Here is a 14,577-nt window from a genome sequence, read left to right as displayed (position 1 = left end):
GGACCAAGGGTAGGATTTCCACAGGAAATGAGGACGAGGGCAGAGGAAGCCTTAAAAGCAAAGATGTAGAGACAGGAAAACTCAAGGCTCAGATAGGGAATACTGAGTATACTAAGTTGCTGGAAAAATGGGGTAGGTCTTAGCAGGCAATAAAGCTGGGCAAAGAAGGTTTGGACTGGAGCATGAGGGCACTGACTGGTAGGCAGTGGGAGCGATTACAGGTTGGTGAACATCTGGAAGTCATGATACACGAGGATCAGTTGGAGAAATGTTGAGTCTTTAGTCTGGAGAAAAGACCAAGGTCCCTCTGGTAAATGTGAACCAGACTCACTTGATATTCTTCCAGAAGGAAAATTTTATCTCAGGAGAAAAGGGTTATAAGGAATCAGATTTTGCTTCTTTCTGAGCTTCTTTCTGTTGTAAAATTCAAAGCTACCCAACAATGAAGAGCTGGCCAAGGAGATGGTGAGCGCCATTGTGGTTAGGCTCAGAGAGAGTTTAATAACAGATACTTTAAAGGAAATGGGGGGCGGTGTAGGGGGAATGCTGCAGCTTTACCAAGAGACATGGGAGTTCTAGGAATTACCCAAGGCTTTTGTAGTGTGGAATTATCCGTGGTTGAGTGTTCTTTCTTTCTTTCTTTGATTTAAGATCTCCAGTACTGTATCAACTTCTGAATAAAGTCTGCATGTTAGAACTCCCCAGTTCAGTAAGATGTCAGACTAATTCTAATGCAGGCTGCTCAGTGCTTTGACAGTAGCCACTTACTATCAGTGCTTTACTTTTCAACATGGGCACCATTGTTTTTAGCTGGAATGTATAGCATCCTTTCAAATCCGAATTCGACAGATTTTGTCAGAAGTCCCCATTAGGTGAATCAAATGCAAGTCAACAATTGATGTAAGTCCAGTGCAAAGGAGACTTTATTTTACAAAGAATCCCTGGCCAGGGCTGTCGATGAAGGGATTAAACAGGAGCTCTGGGGTCAGGAAGACCTGAGTTCCTATGCCAGCAATGCCACTTACTACCTGTGTGATCCTGGGCAAGTGACTTAACCTCCCTGTTCCCTAATCTGTGACCATTGTTATCCCAACCTTGTAGGTTGTCTGGGAGGATTTCATGAGATAAAACCTTAGCGTGTGCCTAGCAGGGTGGAGTTTATGGACTGAGTTTTCACATTTTATAGTTGTGTTCCAAGGACCCCTTCAGAGTTAAAAATATGTTTATAAAACAAAACAAACACATCATCATCATCGTGGCTAACTTATATGTACCAGTTATTATACTAAGGCATCACACGTTGAACTCATTTAATCCTCAGAACGACCCTATGAAGTAAACCATTATTATCCCTCATTTACCGAGACACTGAGAGGTTACGTATCTTGACCTGTCCCAAGCTAATAAGTGAGGGAGCCAGGATTCAAACAAAGCACACTCTAGAGTTTATTACAACTATGTCCTTCCTATACGGACCAACACATTTCCCCGTTTTCCTCCCAATTCCATTCCAAATCACTCTGCTGGATAATTTTATGCATTTTATTTGCTCAGGGCTGTTTCACAAAAATATAAAAATATATTTTGAAATCTTACTTACTATACTAAATATGTGAGGGCCCTATCAATCATGTCTTTGGCCGGAGCGTGGAGAAGTTCCTTCATAAAAGTTGAATGAATGCATGAATAAGTGAAACAATTTTAATTGTAGAGGCCACTTTTAAAAGAAACAAGTTACCCTTAATATAACTTCACTACCCTGCTGCCTCTTTCCATGGTTTGTGATGGGGCTGTGGTGCCTGTTTGAATTATTCATTTGAAATCATTCATTTGAAGGGCGCCTAGGTGGCTCAGTCAGTTAAGCATCTGCCTTCAGCTCAGGTGGTGATCCCTGAGTCCTGGGATTGAGCCCCACATCGGGCTCCCTGCTCAGCGGGGAGTCTGCTTCTCCCTCTCCCACTCCCCCTGCTTGCGCTCTCTCTTTCTCTCTGTAAAATAAATAAATAAATCTTTTAAAAAGAAATCATTCCTTTGAATTCAGTTTTGCATCCTCTTTTCATTTACCTTATTTATAAAGCTTTGTCTCATATCTTTTTTTAAAAAAGATTTTATTTATTTATTCGACAGAGATAGAGACAGCCAGCGAGAGAGGGAACACAAGCAGGGGGAGTGGGAGAGGAAGAAGCAGGCTCATAGCGGAGGAACCTGATGTGGGGCTCAATCCCATAACGCTGGGGTCACGCCCTGAGCCGAAGGCAGACGCTTAACCTCTGTGCCACCCAGGCGCCCCTGTCTCATATCTTTTTAACAACAACGTCCACAGTTCACTCCCACCCCCTTTTTTGTGTTTCGGGTTTGTTTTGTTTTGGTTTTTTTGCCATCTAATGTTACCAGATTTTACTCAAGACCCATCCAGTAGTTGTGTTTTTTCCAAGCACTGGCGACTGCATCGTTACCTACCCTATCCCCATTTTCCAAGTTAAAGAATAACTTTTACAATCCAGTCCACGCAACATCAGTCTCATTCAACCAAACACCATTTCCGCTTCCTGTCTCTGCCACTTTCCTGGATCCCTGGAGACTACTCAGGATAAGTGGAATTGGATAGAAGGGGCTGCCCATAGTTCTCTTTGGAGCACTTATGGGAATTGCTAAATACCCCTTGAAAAAAGCATCAAAGTATGAAACTGAGAAGCACGTAGAAACTACATCCGTAGGTGTTAGAAGACTGAGGAAGAAGAGGCCGAACCAGGTCCCTTCGGGGGAAGGGAGAACTGCGGCAGTCTGGTGCCGGTCCTGGTGGGCTGTATCAGGATTAACTCAGTTCCATGTCGCCCTTGGCCCAGGGGGCAAAAATGCAGCTTTTCCTGTTTCCAGGAGAGAATGTTCTCTTACTACACTTCAGGCAGAGGTAAGGGAAGCCAACCAAGTCCAGAGTTTGCGACAGTCTTTCTCGCTCAGTGAAGTGATAATGCTTTATTGTTCGGGTCAGGTAGCTGGGAGCATAATCTCCCCCTCCCTGGGTGCGACTATTCCTTTATAGATTAGATAAGAACAACTGATGAAGTTTTAAATGCTGAGAAAATTAATCAGAACTGAAAAGGGGTGTGTTGGCCAGAGGCCAAAAAATATGCTGACTGAGATAAAAGCACCCACTGAACTTTTTCTCCATTCCATGCTTCTCTGCTAGGTAGTCTGCCTTCCCTGTCTCTCCCTCTTTTCTCTCCTTCTGTCATTGTCTCAACCCCAGCTCTGTCTCCAGAGACTCCTCGGCGCGCACTCTTAACTGGCCAGGATGTGGAATAAAAGTTTTTAAGAATTGTTCTTGTATATAAGATCCTATGTCCTGGAGTTAATTTAGAGAATAGCTGAAGGGAATGCATTTTATTCTCAACCATTCCTTTTTTAATCAAAGAAACACATCTTTTTAAAATATGTTAATTTCAGTTTCAAACCACAAACATAACCTCAGTCCATTTCCAAGTTCTCAGATTGGCTTATGGTTCCAGAATCTTTTGATGGCAAGGAGTGGGGTGGATGTTGGGTTGCAACCGTGGGTATGGCTCCTTTGGCCCCAGGAATCTCTGCTGCTTCCCAGCCCCATTTCAGGACGTGGAGACACAGTCCTGTCTCAACTGTTCTGGGAATCGGGGTCAGGTCGAATTGGTTTTTAATGTCTATGTGTTGCTTTCAGTTTCTGTGAGGCTTTCAATTCCTTTTCTCCTGTGAGGGACAGGCCTTCCATGGGAAGAAAGGGAACCCCTTGAGTCTGACATGCTCTGCAGTCAGCTTGAAATGCCTTTGGATTAACTTTGGACAAGTCTGGCCCAGTTGTGGAATTCAGTCCCTCGCAGCATTCTGCCAGCTGGGAAACGTGCTGTCTTGACCATCATCTTCCTAAGAAAGTCGCGTGGGACCCAGAACGTAGAGGTCTTTTCCACAGCAAGTAATTCAAACCAAAGTAAAGAGAGCTGCTTTGGGAACTGCAAACTACTCATTGAGTGGTTGGTTGTAAATCGTGATTCTTTGGGGAAAAGGGCAGAGGGGGCTGGAGCTCTGGCCCTCAAAGAACTTCCTCTCATTAAACTGAAGCAGTTTGCTGCTCTCCACACACTCGTTCTCCTGTGAGTGAAGTTGCCTACTTTCTTCCCCAGTCACATCGGTGGTCCTGGCGGGGGCTGGGCGATGGCTGACTGCGTGTTGGCACATCTTTGCACACGATGGAGGTCTATTTTCAAAGCCAAGCTTCACAGGTATAACCGAGAGCTGGTCTGATCAGCCCCTGGTCTCCATGGCCCAACCCACGCTTTTTCTTTGAGCCGCTATTTTCTGTGGTCCTGGGTTTCTAAATCTTGGCGAGAGGACAGTCATTCCTTTGTGCTCGGCTGTTACAATGAGGTAACCAAAGAAAGGGTCTTGGTCTGAGGCTGTCAGCTGTTACTAATCACTACTCCCCAGCTCATCATGGGTCCCACTCGCCTCTCCCTCTTGCTCTGCTTAGCACACATAAAGAAGATGAATTACTCCCTGGTTCCTCTTCAGAAAAGCATATGGTGCAGCACATTCCAATGCCGTGAGCGAAGGATGGGCTAATGCGAAGGGTAAATGTGTATTTAAATCACCTCTCGGTGGGTCTTGCGCTGGCAGCTGTGTGCCTGTGAGAAGTGAATCTCAGAGCTGGCTCTTCAGAGGTTTTCTTGAGACCTTGCAGAGACAGACAGGAAGTCCTCACGGTGGGTTCCCTGGCAGATCGCGGCACTGGAATGACTGCAGGGCTGAGCGAGGCTGTAATGAGTGTCTGTTGCATGGTTAAGACTAGCATAGAGAAAAAGCAAACTTGACCACTCAGAGGACCTTGCCGGCTGGTAACTCAGGAGAAGCATTCTCCACCCCAAAGGTCAAGGAGGCCACGGGATGCTCTTTGATATTGGAGGTAGCAGCAGTTAAAGTTGGGCCTCAGTTTCCCCTCACTGCTTCCCGGGTGAAAGTTCATTTTCAGAGGACAATAGCCAGAGAAAAGTGATTGCCTGCTGAGGATAAAGGGTGATTTATGTGAATTTTTATGCCACTAATTATGTTGTCTGCTCCTCTGGGATTTTTCTATTTAACAATCTTTCAAAATACAATGTTTCCCTTTTGCCTTTCCACACTTCATTTTACTAGTGAACAGTGGAACTCGAAGAAAGACTTTTGTTGACAGTTTTAAGGGTCAAATTAAAAAATCAATTTGCCCGGCAAATTATATGCTATCACAAGCAATAAATTCATAGAGAAGCTTCCTTGTCACCCTTTTGCAATATAACCACATAAAACTAAGTGATATTATAGGTGAATGAAATATCAAGTTTTGTGACATTATAAACAGCTATATGGGAAGGAAATTTTGGCCAGGGTGAAAACCCCTGTGAAGGTACTTGTGATTTAATTGACTGTGAATTCCGTGAAATTGTTCTTAGCTGCTTCATATGGAGACGGTTTAACTCTTCTTCACTGAGAATCACTGATTAAAGTAAACGCCTCTTTGCTCAAAATTGCATGAAGCGAATCTATTTGCAAACTTTCCCCCTTGTTACAACGTCCACAGAATTTCTGTTCAACTCAACTGACCAGTTACTAGACATCAGCATCCTTACTTCCTTGGTCTCCACTAGCTAGGTGAAATAAATTCTTGGGTGCTGTGGGCAGCCCAAAGTCATAGTAAGCAAGGATGACAGGAAGGAGAGACCATAGCTTATGGTTCCTTTTTAAAGCCTCTACTTTAACTGAATGTGGGTATCTACCAGTGTTTGCAAACTACTTTTTTTTTTTTTTACTAGAACCTACAAATGTATTCATATCTGGGTGCCCCCTCCAAAAAAAGAAAAAAAGAAAAAAAACCCACAAATATATTTTACATTGTTACCCATCACACACAGTACATACACACAGCTGAAAAAAGTTACACAAAATAATACTTACCTTTACCATAGGGGCTACCCTTCAATATTTTCTGTTCTGCTCTCTTTCATCAATGGGAAAAGGACTCAGCGCTTACGTAGGCTCATCTGCGGGAGGGCATCATGGTGGTGGAAGAGGGAAGATAACACAGGAGTGGGAGAGAGAGAAGGAAGAGAAAGAGGGAGGGTGCTTCCGGTGGTGAGTAGTGGAGGCGGGCCAACCCTCTGCCTTCCTGACCATCCCCGGAGCACCTTGCTGTGAGGGACCTCCCGCCCCCCACACCGCCCCCGTCCCAGCTGTGGAAATGAAGCTCCAGGTGATGCCGAGTCACTCTTACCCACCAGAGCTGTCTCTCATTCTTCAAGATAGAATGAACCTCACTATTTTGGTGTAACTGGGGGAAAAGCAACTAAAATTGGTGAATCCGAATTTCAGAGTATTTTCAACAAAAGCAACTTTAGTACTTGTAATTCACAGTAAACTCACCTAAATGTTTAAAAAAAAAAAAAAGCGTGTGTGGCCTCTCCCCAGGATAACAACGACAATAGTGATAAGAATGACCGTTGAACCAATATTTATTGGGGGCCTTTCTGCGCAGGCACCCTTCTAGCCACTGAGGCTACATTAATGACTAAAACATGTGGTTCTGCTCTCTTGGAACTAAAAGTCCAGTAGAGGGAGACACATACAGTGATGGTCAACTGGCATTTATCAAGAACCTACTTTATCTAGATTCTTTGTGTAAGTTTTCCCTAAGCTTGCAGTATAAATATTACTAGCTGCTTGTCTAGATGAAGTGGAGGCTTAGAGAAGGCAAATAATACTTAGTGAATAGCTTGTTTATTACTTTTCTGCTTACTTAATAACAGCTACCATTTGTTGAGTCCTTACTATATGCCAAGCACTATGCAAAGTGCTTTTTCTTTTTTTTTTTTTTTAAGATTTTATTTATTTATCTGACAGAGACAGCGAGAGAGGGAACATAAGCAAGGGGAGTGTGAGAGGGAGAAGCAGGCTTCCTGCCGAGCAGGGAGCCCAGTGCGGGTCTCAATCCCAGGACCCTGGGATCATGACCTGAGCCGAAGGCAGATGCTTAACGGCTGAGGCACCCAGGTGCCCCAATGCGAAGTGCTTTCTCGATGGAAGTCCCATTAATCCAGTGAACCGCCAATGAAGGAGCCGTCATTATGCCCATACTACAGATGAGGAAACAGAGGCTTACAGAGGTCATATGGTACCAGAGCCAGAAGTGGAATCCAGGCATTCTTACCTCAGAGCCTAAACTCTTAATCGCTGAGCTATAATTTAAAAAAAAAAAAAAAAAAAGGAAAGGAGAAAAAAGAATATGCTTCCAAAAATGCCTGAGGTTGGCCTTTAGTCTGAACTATTGTCTTTTAGATTGAGTTCTGAGTCTATATCCTGCTTCTAATTGTGATTCAAAATTGTGATACAATCATTAGCAACCAGTTTCCAACCTAACAGAACCCATAGAATCATAGACCTTCACTTTTTTTTACAATCTAGTCTATAAAGGGACAAGAAGAAAATATTTTAGTGAAGAAAAGCGTAATATAGTTTTAGAACGATTTAAAATGATTTATTTTATGCTCGCTCCCTCCACCCCTCCACCCCTGCCCCTCTCTCCCTCCCTCCCTCTCTAAGCTTTTTGACCCTCTTGCTCGCTCTCCTTTTTGAGGGTTCCAGTGTGCCCTTGCTCCAGCAGTGGGCAGTTGCTTTAGGACACAAGAGCTCATTTTTCAATCTGTAAACAGGAAGTACATTGTATTTTTTGAATTTAACTTTACTTAAAAAAAAATGATCACCTTATAGTCAAATGAATATGGTGCAGGCTGGAGCCCATCCTCGATTTCCTTGTTGTAAGTTCGCCCATCTTGAAACTCTAGGAAGATGGAGAACAGGCGGCTTTCATTACATGAGTATTTGAGCCCATTGTGGAGGAGGAGTGCCTCTAAAATAAAACAAAAACCGAAACAGACAATATTCTTGAGTCAGCAGTTGCCATCCCCCCTTTTCTGTTCTTTCTGGGCCTGGTCCAGTCCCTGGAAGAACAATGAAACACCATGAGAATGAGTAGAAAGACAATTCATCACAGAACGCTTCTTCCTTAAATTTCAATTTTCAAAACCAGAGACAGGAATTATTGGGGAAAGTAAAGTAAAGACACATGAATGGATAAGGCATGGAGTTTTAGCAGATGGGAGAATAAAATCCATGCAAATAATAGAGCGTTGAAAACTTGACGTTATTTATATGTTATCCTTCTAAACTCGGCTGAATACATATTTCATTTATCCAAGAAGTCATACGAAATATTACACCAAAAGAGACCTGACTTACAATACAGACTTACAGAGTTCCACGTACATATTTATGAGACGCTCCCTCCCTGCTCCATCCGTGCAAAAGCCCACGAATGTGGTGCATATTTGTTAATGCCAAACTGACTACCCGAAGACTCTCTTTATAGATAAAGAAGTGAATGCATATTTACCTATTTGCATTAAGAAACTCTCTTCTCTTCCTTCCTCTCTTCAAAGTGACTGCTGCCTACACTACCCAGGTTTCTGAAGCAAAGTCTTAATCTTTTACGCTCTAAAAAATGTCTGTTTACTCCCTTTTAGATGCTTAACTCAACAGTGAACATGTAATAGATTTGCAGGAAATGATCAATGGATTGCTTTCTTGATGACTGGTTCTTGATGGGTTGCTTTTTAGAAAGGAAAATGAGATTCATGTATCCACAGCCAGCAAGTATCCATGATCCTCCACGCTCCATTAGAACATGTTCTTGGCTGTTTCTCTGGAAATGATGAGAAACCTGTACTAACTGATTAGTACTCTAGCTAGTCCTTCTGGTGACCAGTGTAACNCGGGGCTCGATCCCGCAACGCCGGGATCACGCCCTGAGCCGAAGGCAGACGTTTAACCGCTGTGCCACCCAGGCGCCCCAATGGATTGCTTTCTTGATGACTGGTTCTTGATGGGTTGCTTTTTAGAAAGGAAAATGAGATTCATGTATCCACAGCCAGCAAGTATCCATGATCCTCCACGCTCCATTAGAACATGTTCTTGGCTGTTTCTCTGGAAATGATGAGAAACCTGTACTAACTGATTAGTACTCTAGCTAGTCCTTCTGGTGACCAGTGTAACACATTTCTGCTGAAGGTAGGGAATGCTGAGTAATGTGCTAGAGTTTTCCAGTTACGTACCGACATGGAATTTTCCTCCAGCCCATCCATTAAAAGAGAGGTATAGGGGAAAGGGTGATCCCTTGGCAGTGCGGTTTGGAATTCTGCCACTGCCGTTTGCTAGCTGTGCAACATTGGATAAGTTACTTTACTTCTCTATCTTGTGTATCTTCACCTTTAAAATGATATCAATGACATCTACAACCTCCAGTTGTGATGAAATTAGATGAACATGTGCCATTGGTTGGGGGTGGGATTTTGTGAGTGAGTTAGGGAACTAGCACAAAAGTTAACTCAAAGTATAGAAAACATATAAACATAACAAACACGTCATCATAATTGGAAGACCAGTCACGGTACTTGTAGCAGTTGTGCAATATAGTATTTCTTGGGTTTCAAGAGGGTCTCGGTTCTGATGGCAGATTGTTTTCGTGATAAAGATGTCAAGATGTCTTGAATGGGTCTGGTTTGGCTAAACCCAGGTCAAATGAAGAAAAGGAGACCAGCTGAGATCATTATCTTTACTACTTGCTCTGGAATGTGTTTCTCAAATATATGTTTAGACAAACGCATAGTTGTAACACACTCCCGTCAGTTCCTACACACTCAAGTGACCTCCTGTCTGCCTTGCCCCGGTGCTCTTTTCTTCCTTTTCTTCCACGTGTTTTGAAGTGACAAGACTCAATTAAAATTTTCCCTTCCCAAACATTTAGGGCACTTCCTACCAAAGTTCCCTGTTCTACAAAGTGATTAGTACTTTACCTTGCCCCCAGACCCTCTAACATTTGTGTGTAGTCTCTAGTGTAGAGCTTTGTCTCGGATTTCATGAGGCTGGGGATCAGAGATGGTCACTGGGTTTGAGTAAGAGAGAGGAAGAGAGACACCGCTCACATTAGGTTTTGTCTTCCGGAGCTTGTCCTCCATTTTCCTGGTTCCACCAGTATCAGGACCATTGTCTTTCAGGCCCCGTGTCTGGCAGATTGTCCACATCCATCCTGCTCTTGTGCTCACGACACCTTGTTCATGGTGGTACCTTTAGTTTTATGAGCCTGTGTCAGAGAAAAGGGGAGTGGTCAGAGTTCACAGGTGGTGAAGAGGGGTGGAGGACCAGGGGCAGAGATAGGCAAGCAGCCCGTGTGGGACACCAGGGCCCCCTCTCGGGAAAGGACCTACTTGGAGAATTGGTTCATGAAGCTCTTCTGCCCCACCCCACACACCCCTCCTTCCTTGGCTGAAATCACAGCAGCTGTTGCTTTATTCTCTAGCAAACGAAAAGGGTCAATATGTAGAGGTTGGTGAGCCTCTCGTTTGACTGTCACTTCTCCTTCTGGGCTCACTGCTGAAAACATGGCTTGGTGGTTGTCTTCAGCTATTTCAGAATTTAAAAGTATGGAGAAAACACTCTCATATTGGTTTTCATTTTTTAAATTAAAAAAAAATCCTATAAATAAGAATCTTCATTTCTTCCCATTGATAGCCTTATAGCTGTGGACTCTGGGATAACTCCCCTCATCCCTAGCCCTGCAGCAGGAGGGAGGGAGATTTAAGCCTCCTCCTTTGTTTGCCACTTTGGTTTCCAGTGCTCCACCGTGACCGCTTAGCGCTCTCTCTGAATAGCTATAGGTCGGGAGAAGTGGGCAGGAGCGTCAGAGAAGAGTTGGCGTGAGAACGGAACAGCACCACAGAATAGAAGGCGAGAGGGAAAGAAAGCATCTCGGAGGAAGAAAATACTGCTGCCTGGTACCCCCTAGCAGAGATATCCGGCCTATTGTGCCCACACCACTCGCCGCTGAGGAATTTCAGGCTTCAGTGGTGACAAGCTCAGGCAATAATGGGAGAGAGAGTGGGCCCCTTCTGAGAGAAATTATTGTAAGCATGGGAAGCCAAGATATTTGAGATGTGATTCAGACCTGAGGATGAAAATGGGGGGAGGGGACATTGGACTGAAAACAGATTAGCCCATTTTTAAGGTTGGCAAAGTATTGAAGTGGCTCCATCCCAGTAAATGGAAACCCAGGGCAAGGGTAAGAGAAGCTAAGCTCATGCATTAAAGCCAAATTGGTGTCCTTGTTTGTGGGAGCTGCAGCTGGTCTCCTCAGGAGCAGAAAGTATATGAAAATCAGTGACGTAAGAGCAAAGTTAAGTTCCCACTCCATTTTACTTGGTGTTGACTAAGACCTTAGACAGTCACTTAAGTGTTTTTTAATCTGCATTATGGGTTGTTGTTAAAAGTAAGAACGTATCAGGTATAAGTAAGTGCTTATTATGAAAATTATAAATGATATGATTCAATACAAATGAAATTATAAATTGAAAGCCCTGGCTTCAGTTCTCATGGGAATTACCATTATATCACATTTTGGGGCAAACTCAGCCCAGTCATGGATACTATTTTTTTCAATACTTTACCTTACTTCTAAATATGTTGATATGAACAGGGTCACTACCTAAGATTAAATCTCTATTAGAATCTGATACTGATCATTGGAGTACAGTATAACCTTTTAATACATTTATAAAAATGCAATTTTAAATAGTAAAGAAAATAGTCCCATTTGTTATGATTGGATTATACTATAATTGGATTTTAGTGTTTTCATGAGATGAGGGAGGGGAAAGAAAGAAGAGAAGTGAAGAAATAGCTAATGAAACAGGAGAGCCCATATTATTATAATCTAATCTTTTGAGGGGTTTGTGTCATTTCCAATTTTTTACCATCCCAAGAGACACTAAGATCTTTTCGTTTGCTAGAGCAGGAAGGGAAATCTTGAAAGTCACACCTCCTTTTTGACCTAGGATAACACCTTGCCTGAGGTAGACTTTGCGGATGTCCTGAAAACGAGGGGGCGAAGATGTTTAACATGAGATGAGGTACTCCACGCCCAGGGGAGAAGGCGGAAACGGGAGAAGAACCCCACCGAAAAAGCGAATTTCTTTTTAATTTTGATGAGATGAGAAAACCACCGAGAAACTATTTGAGAGCTTTGGTTTTATAACCCAATGTCTAATTTAACTGCAAATTGACAATAAATTGTTAGGTAATCAGAATAACGGCTTATATTTTGCATAAAAACATCAAAAAAAAAAAGACTCCCAAGTACACATATAAAATAATAAGTCTTTTAAAAGAATTTAATGCCAGTTTATCTGTGTGAGTCACCACAGTGACTTGAGATACACTCAGGTATGCTGCCAGAAATTTTTTTTTAGTATTTCTTCATCTACAGAGACACACACGCTACTCACTATTTACACTCATAGTTTCCGCAATCAGTAATCACCTGGGAAAAAATTTGATTGCCCTTTTAAATCAGTAGAGAGCCATGTGAAATCAGCTCTTGAGACAGGAAACGGGTGATCAGGTGTTTGCTGACACAGCTGATGACTGGCCATTCTTTGGCTTTTTTCCTTCACCTTTTATGATGCCCTGATGAAATCTGATGCCAAGTTCTCATAACTTGTGTAAGATCCCATTGCTGGGTGGAATGAGGGTAAGGGGGTGTAGAAGGAATTACTGTCCCCGTTACCTTCCTCTGGAGAATTCTCTGGACTGACTGCCTGAAAATCTCCTTCTGTTTGCCTTCACCAGGAATGGCGGCCCTAGATAGTAAGGCATCAGGGAAGATGGGAATGCGAGCCGTAGTCTATTACATGACTACGACCATCATTGCCGTGGTGATTGGCATAATCGTTGTCATCATCATCCATCCCGGGAAGGGCACAAAGGAAAACATGCACAGAGAAGGCAAAATTGTACACGTGACAGCTGCAGACGCCTTCCTGGACTTGATCAGGTACGTCCTTGCAAGCCCACCCCTTTGGGTATATTTTGACCACCCCAGCCCCTCTTTTTGGGGAGCTAGTCAGACTGCAGAACAGGTGTCTAACGGAACCAGCCTCGCTAGGCTTGTAATGAAAGTCACATCTTTACTTCTGTCTAACAGAATTAAAGGTTCTGTTTTCTGATCTAATGGGAAGAGGTGAGAAGAGCAGAGAGGGGATACAGATTTTGAGTGTCTTGCTTTTAGGGTTCAGAATCTGATCACTCAGTTCTCCTCTCAGCTGTGCAGCTTACCTTGGAATATTAATAAGTCTTGCCCTGCTGTCTTGCTGTTGGAGGCTAGTTCTTACTCAGCTACAGCCTGTTGATGGGACTCTCCTAATATAGAATTTGTCGTCTGTATCATCTTCTGTTACGCGCAACAGTTTCTGTCCAGAAAGGACTTTAAGGGTCATCTGGTCATACCTGTTCTAAGGTCTTCCTTTTATACTATTCATGAAGAAAGGATTTGGCAGACCAGCAATAAAAGATTAAAGGATGCCTTCTTTAGCATTGTTTTGTGTACAAACCATACACCGATTGCAAATGAGTCTTATCCAGTACTTGAAACAGACTCGATGGTACAGTCATCTCACACAGAACAGTGAAGTAAACCAGTGTTCGATCCTGGCACCTTCCTGCTTGCTCTCTCTCCACACCTGCCCTTGGATCAGTCAGATCCTGGCAGGAAGCATAGTGGCATATTCAAAAGGATCAGTGAAAGGGGCTCAGAAAGGTACAGGCAGGGTTAAGGGAACTTACAAGGGATGGCGAGGCGCCACCAGCGATAGGAAGCTGTTTTGTTATCAACCCCAGCTCTGAGGGGCAAAGAAAGGGATGTGGGAAGAGCTGTGGTCTTGGAAAAGGGCCCTATGATAAGAACAGTAGTGCTAATTAGGATGGAGGGAGCTGCTGCCAACCTGTCAGAGAGCTGAAGGATATATCCATCCACTTCTCTTTCCTCCTACCCTGTGATCTGTCAGCACATTCCACTGCACAAACCCAAAAAGGAAGCCAGAAGGCAAGAGAGCCCACATGCTACAACCTGAGGGGTCAGCCTTCTAGGGCCCAGAGCAGGATGGAGAGTGGAACTAGAAGGGCAAATGGAAGATACCCCAGCACAGGCCTCTAGATTTCTCACCTGCTCAGCATTCCTCCACCATGTAGCCTTCTCAGCCTGTCCTCCCGAAACCAAGCGCTTTCCTCCTTTCTGTACAACTTCCTTACAGAGTGACTTGTTGGCCAATCCTAGATGCCTACTCTAAAGGGTCCCTCGCTGATCATCTGAAAGAAATTCCTCCTAGGGACTTGATACCACACGCCATCTCAAGGGATGGGTCTTCGACGGGTAGATTCAAGAGAGATTTGAGCAACAAAGGCTCCCTTCAGCAGCACTTCTGTTTCTACCATGAATGACTTTGTCCCATCTGTATATAAGCACAACCCAGCTCCTTAGAGCCTCTTCTTGAAAGCCCTTTGTAGGGAATTAATCACAATTATCTGAAGGTAAGAAGCCAAGAAGCCACCCTATAACATTATTTCATATCAACTTGTCACCTAATAGCTATGATTTTATTTAGTTCATAAAATTAATTACAGCTTTTCACCATT

At 43.5% G+C, this 14,577-nt stretch overlaps 1 protein-coding gene and 1 long non-coding RNA gene across 4 annotated transcripts in view; one reads left to right on the top strand and one right to left on the bottom strand.

Annotated features, from left to right (window-relative positions):
• The window catches only part of SLC1A3 (solute carrier family 1 member 3), a 76,631-nt gene that overhangs the window by 47,046 nt on the left and 15,008 nt on the right, over positions 1 to 14,577 (top strand). For all 3 annotated transcript variants that reach the window (XM_034657011.1, XM_002923368.4, XM_019803933.2), the window contains one exon: positions 12,736 to 12,940. In XM_034657011.1, coding sequence (XP_034512902.1) covers positions 12,736 to 12,940 — 205 coding nt within the window. The remainder of the gene's footprint in view (positions 1 to 12,735; positions 12,941 to 14,577) is intronic.
• LOC117801597 lies at positions 6,948 to 10,240 on the bottom strand. The gene is made up of 3 exons (XR_004624328.1): positions 10,038 to 10,240; positions 7,761 to 7,906; positions 6,948 to 7,235 (listed from the first exon to the last, which is right to left on the bottom strand). It is a non-coding gene; the product is annotated as an uncharacterized LOC117801597 (long non-coding RNA).

The sequence above is a fragment of the Ailuropoda melanoleuca genome, chromosome 3 (genome assembly GCF_002007445.2).
Source record: "Ailuropoda melanoleuca isolate Jingjing chromosome 3, ASM200744v2, whole genome shotgun sequence".
NCBI classification, from domain to species: Eukaryota; Metazoa; Chordata; class Mammalia; order Carnivora; family Ursidae; genus Ailuropoda; species Ailuropoda melanoleuca.
Note: the sequence above shows the minus strand (reverse complement) of the source record. Positions and strands in the feature narration are given on the sequence as shown.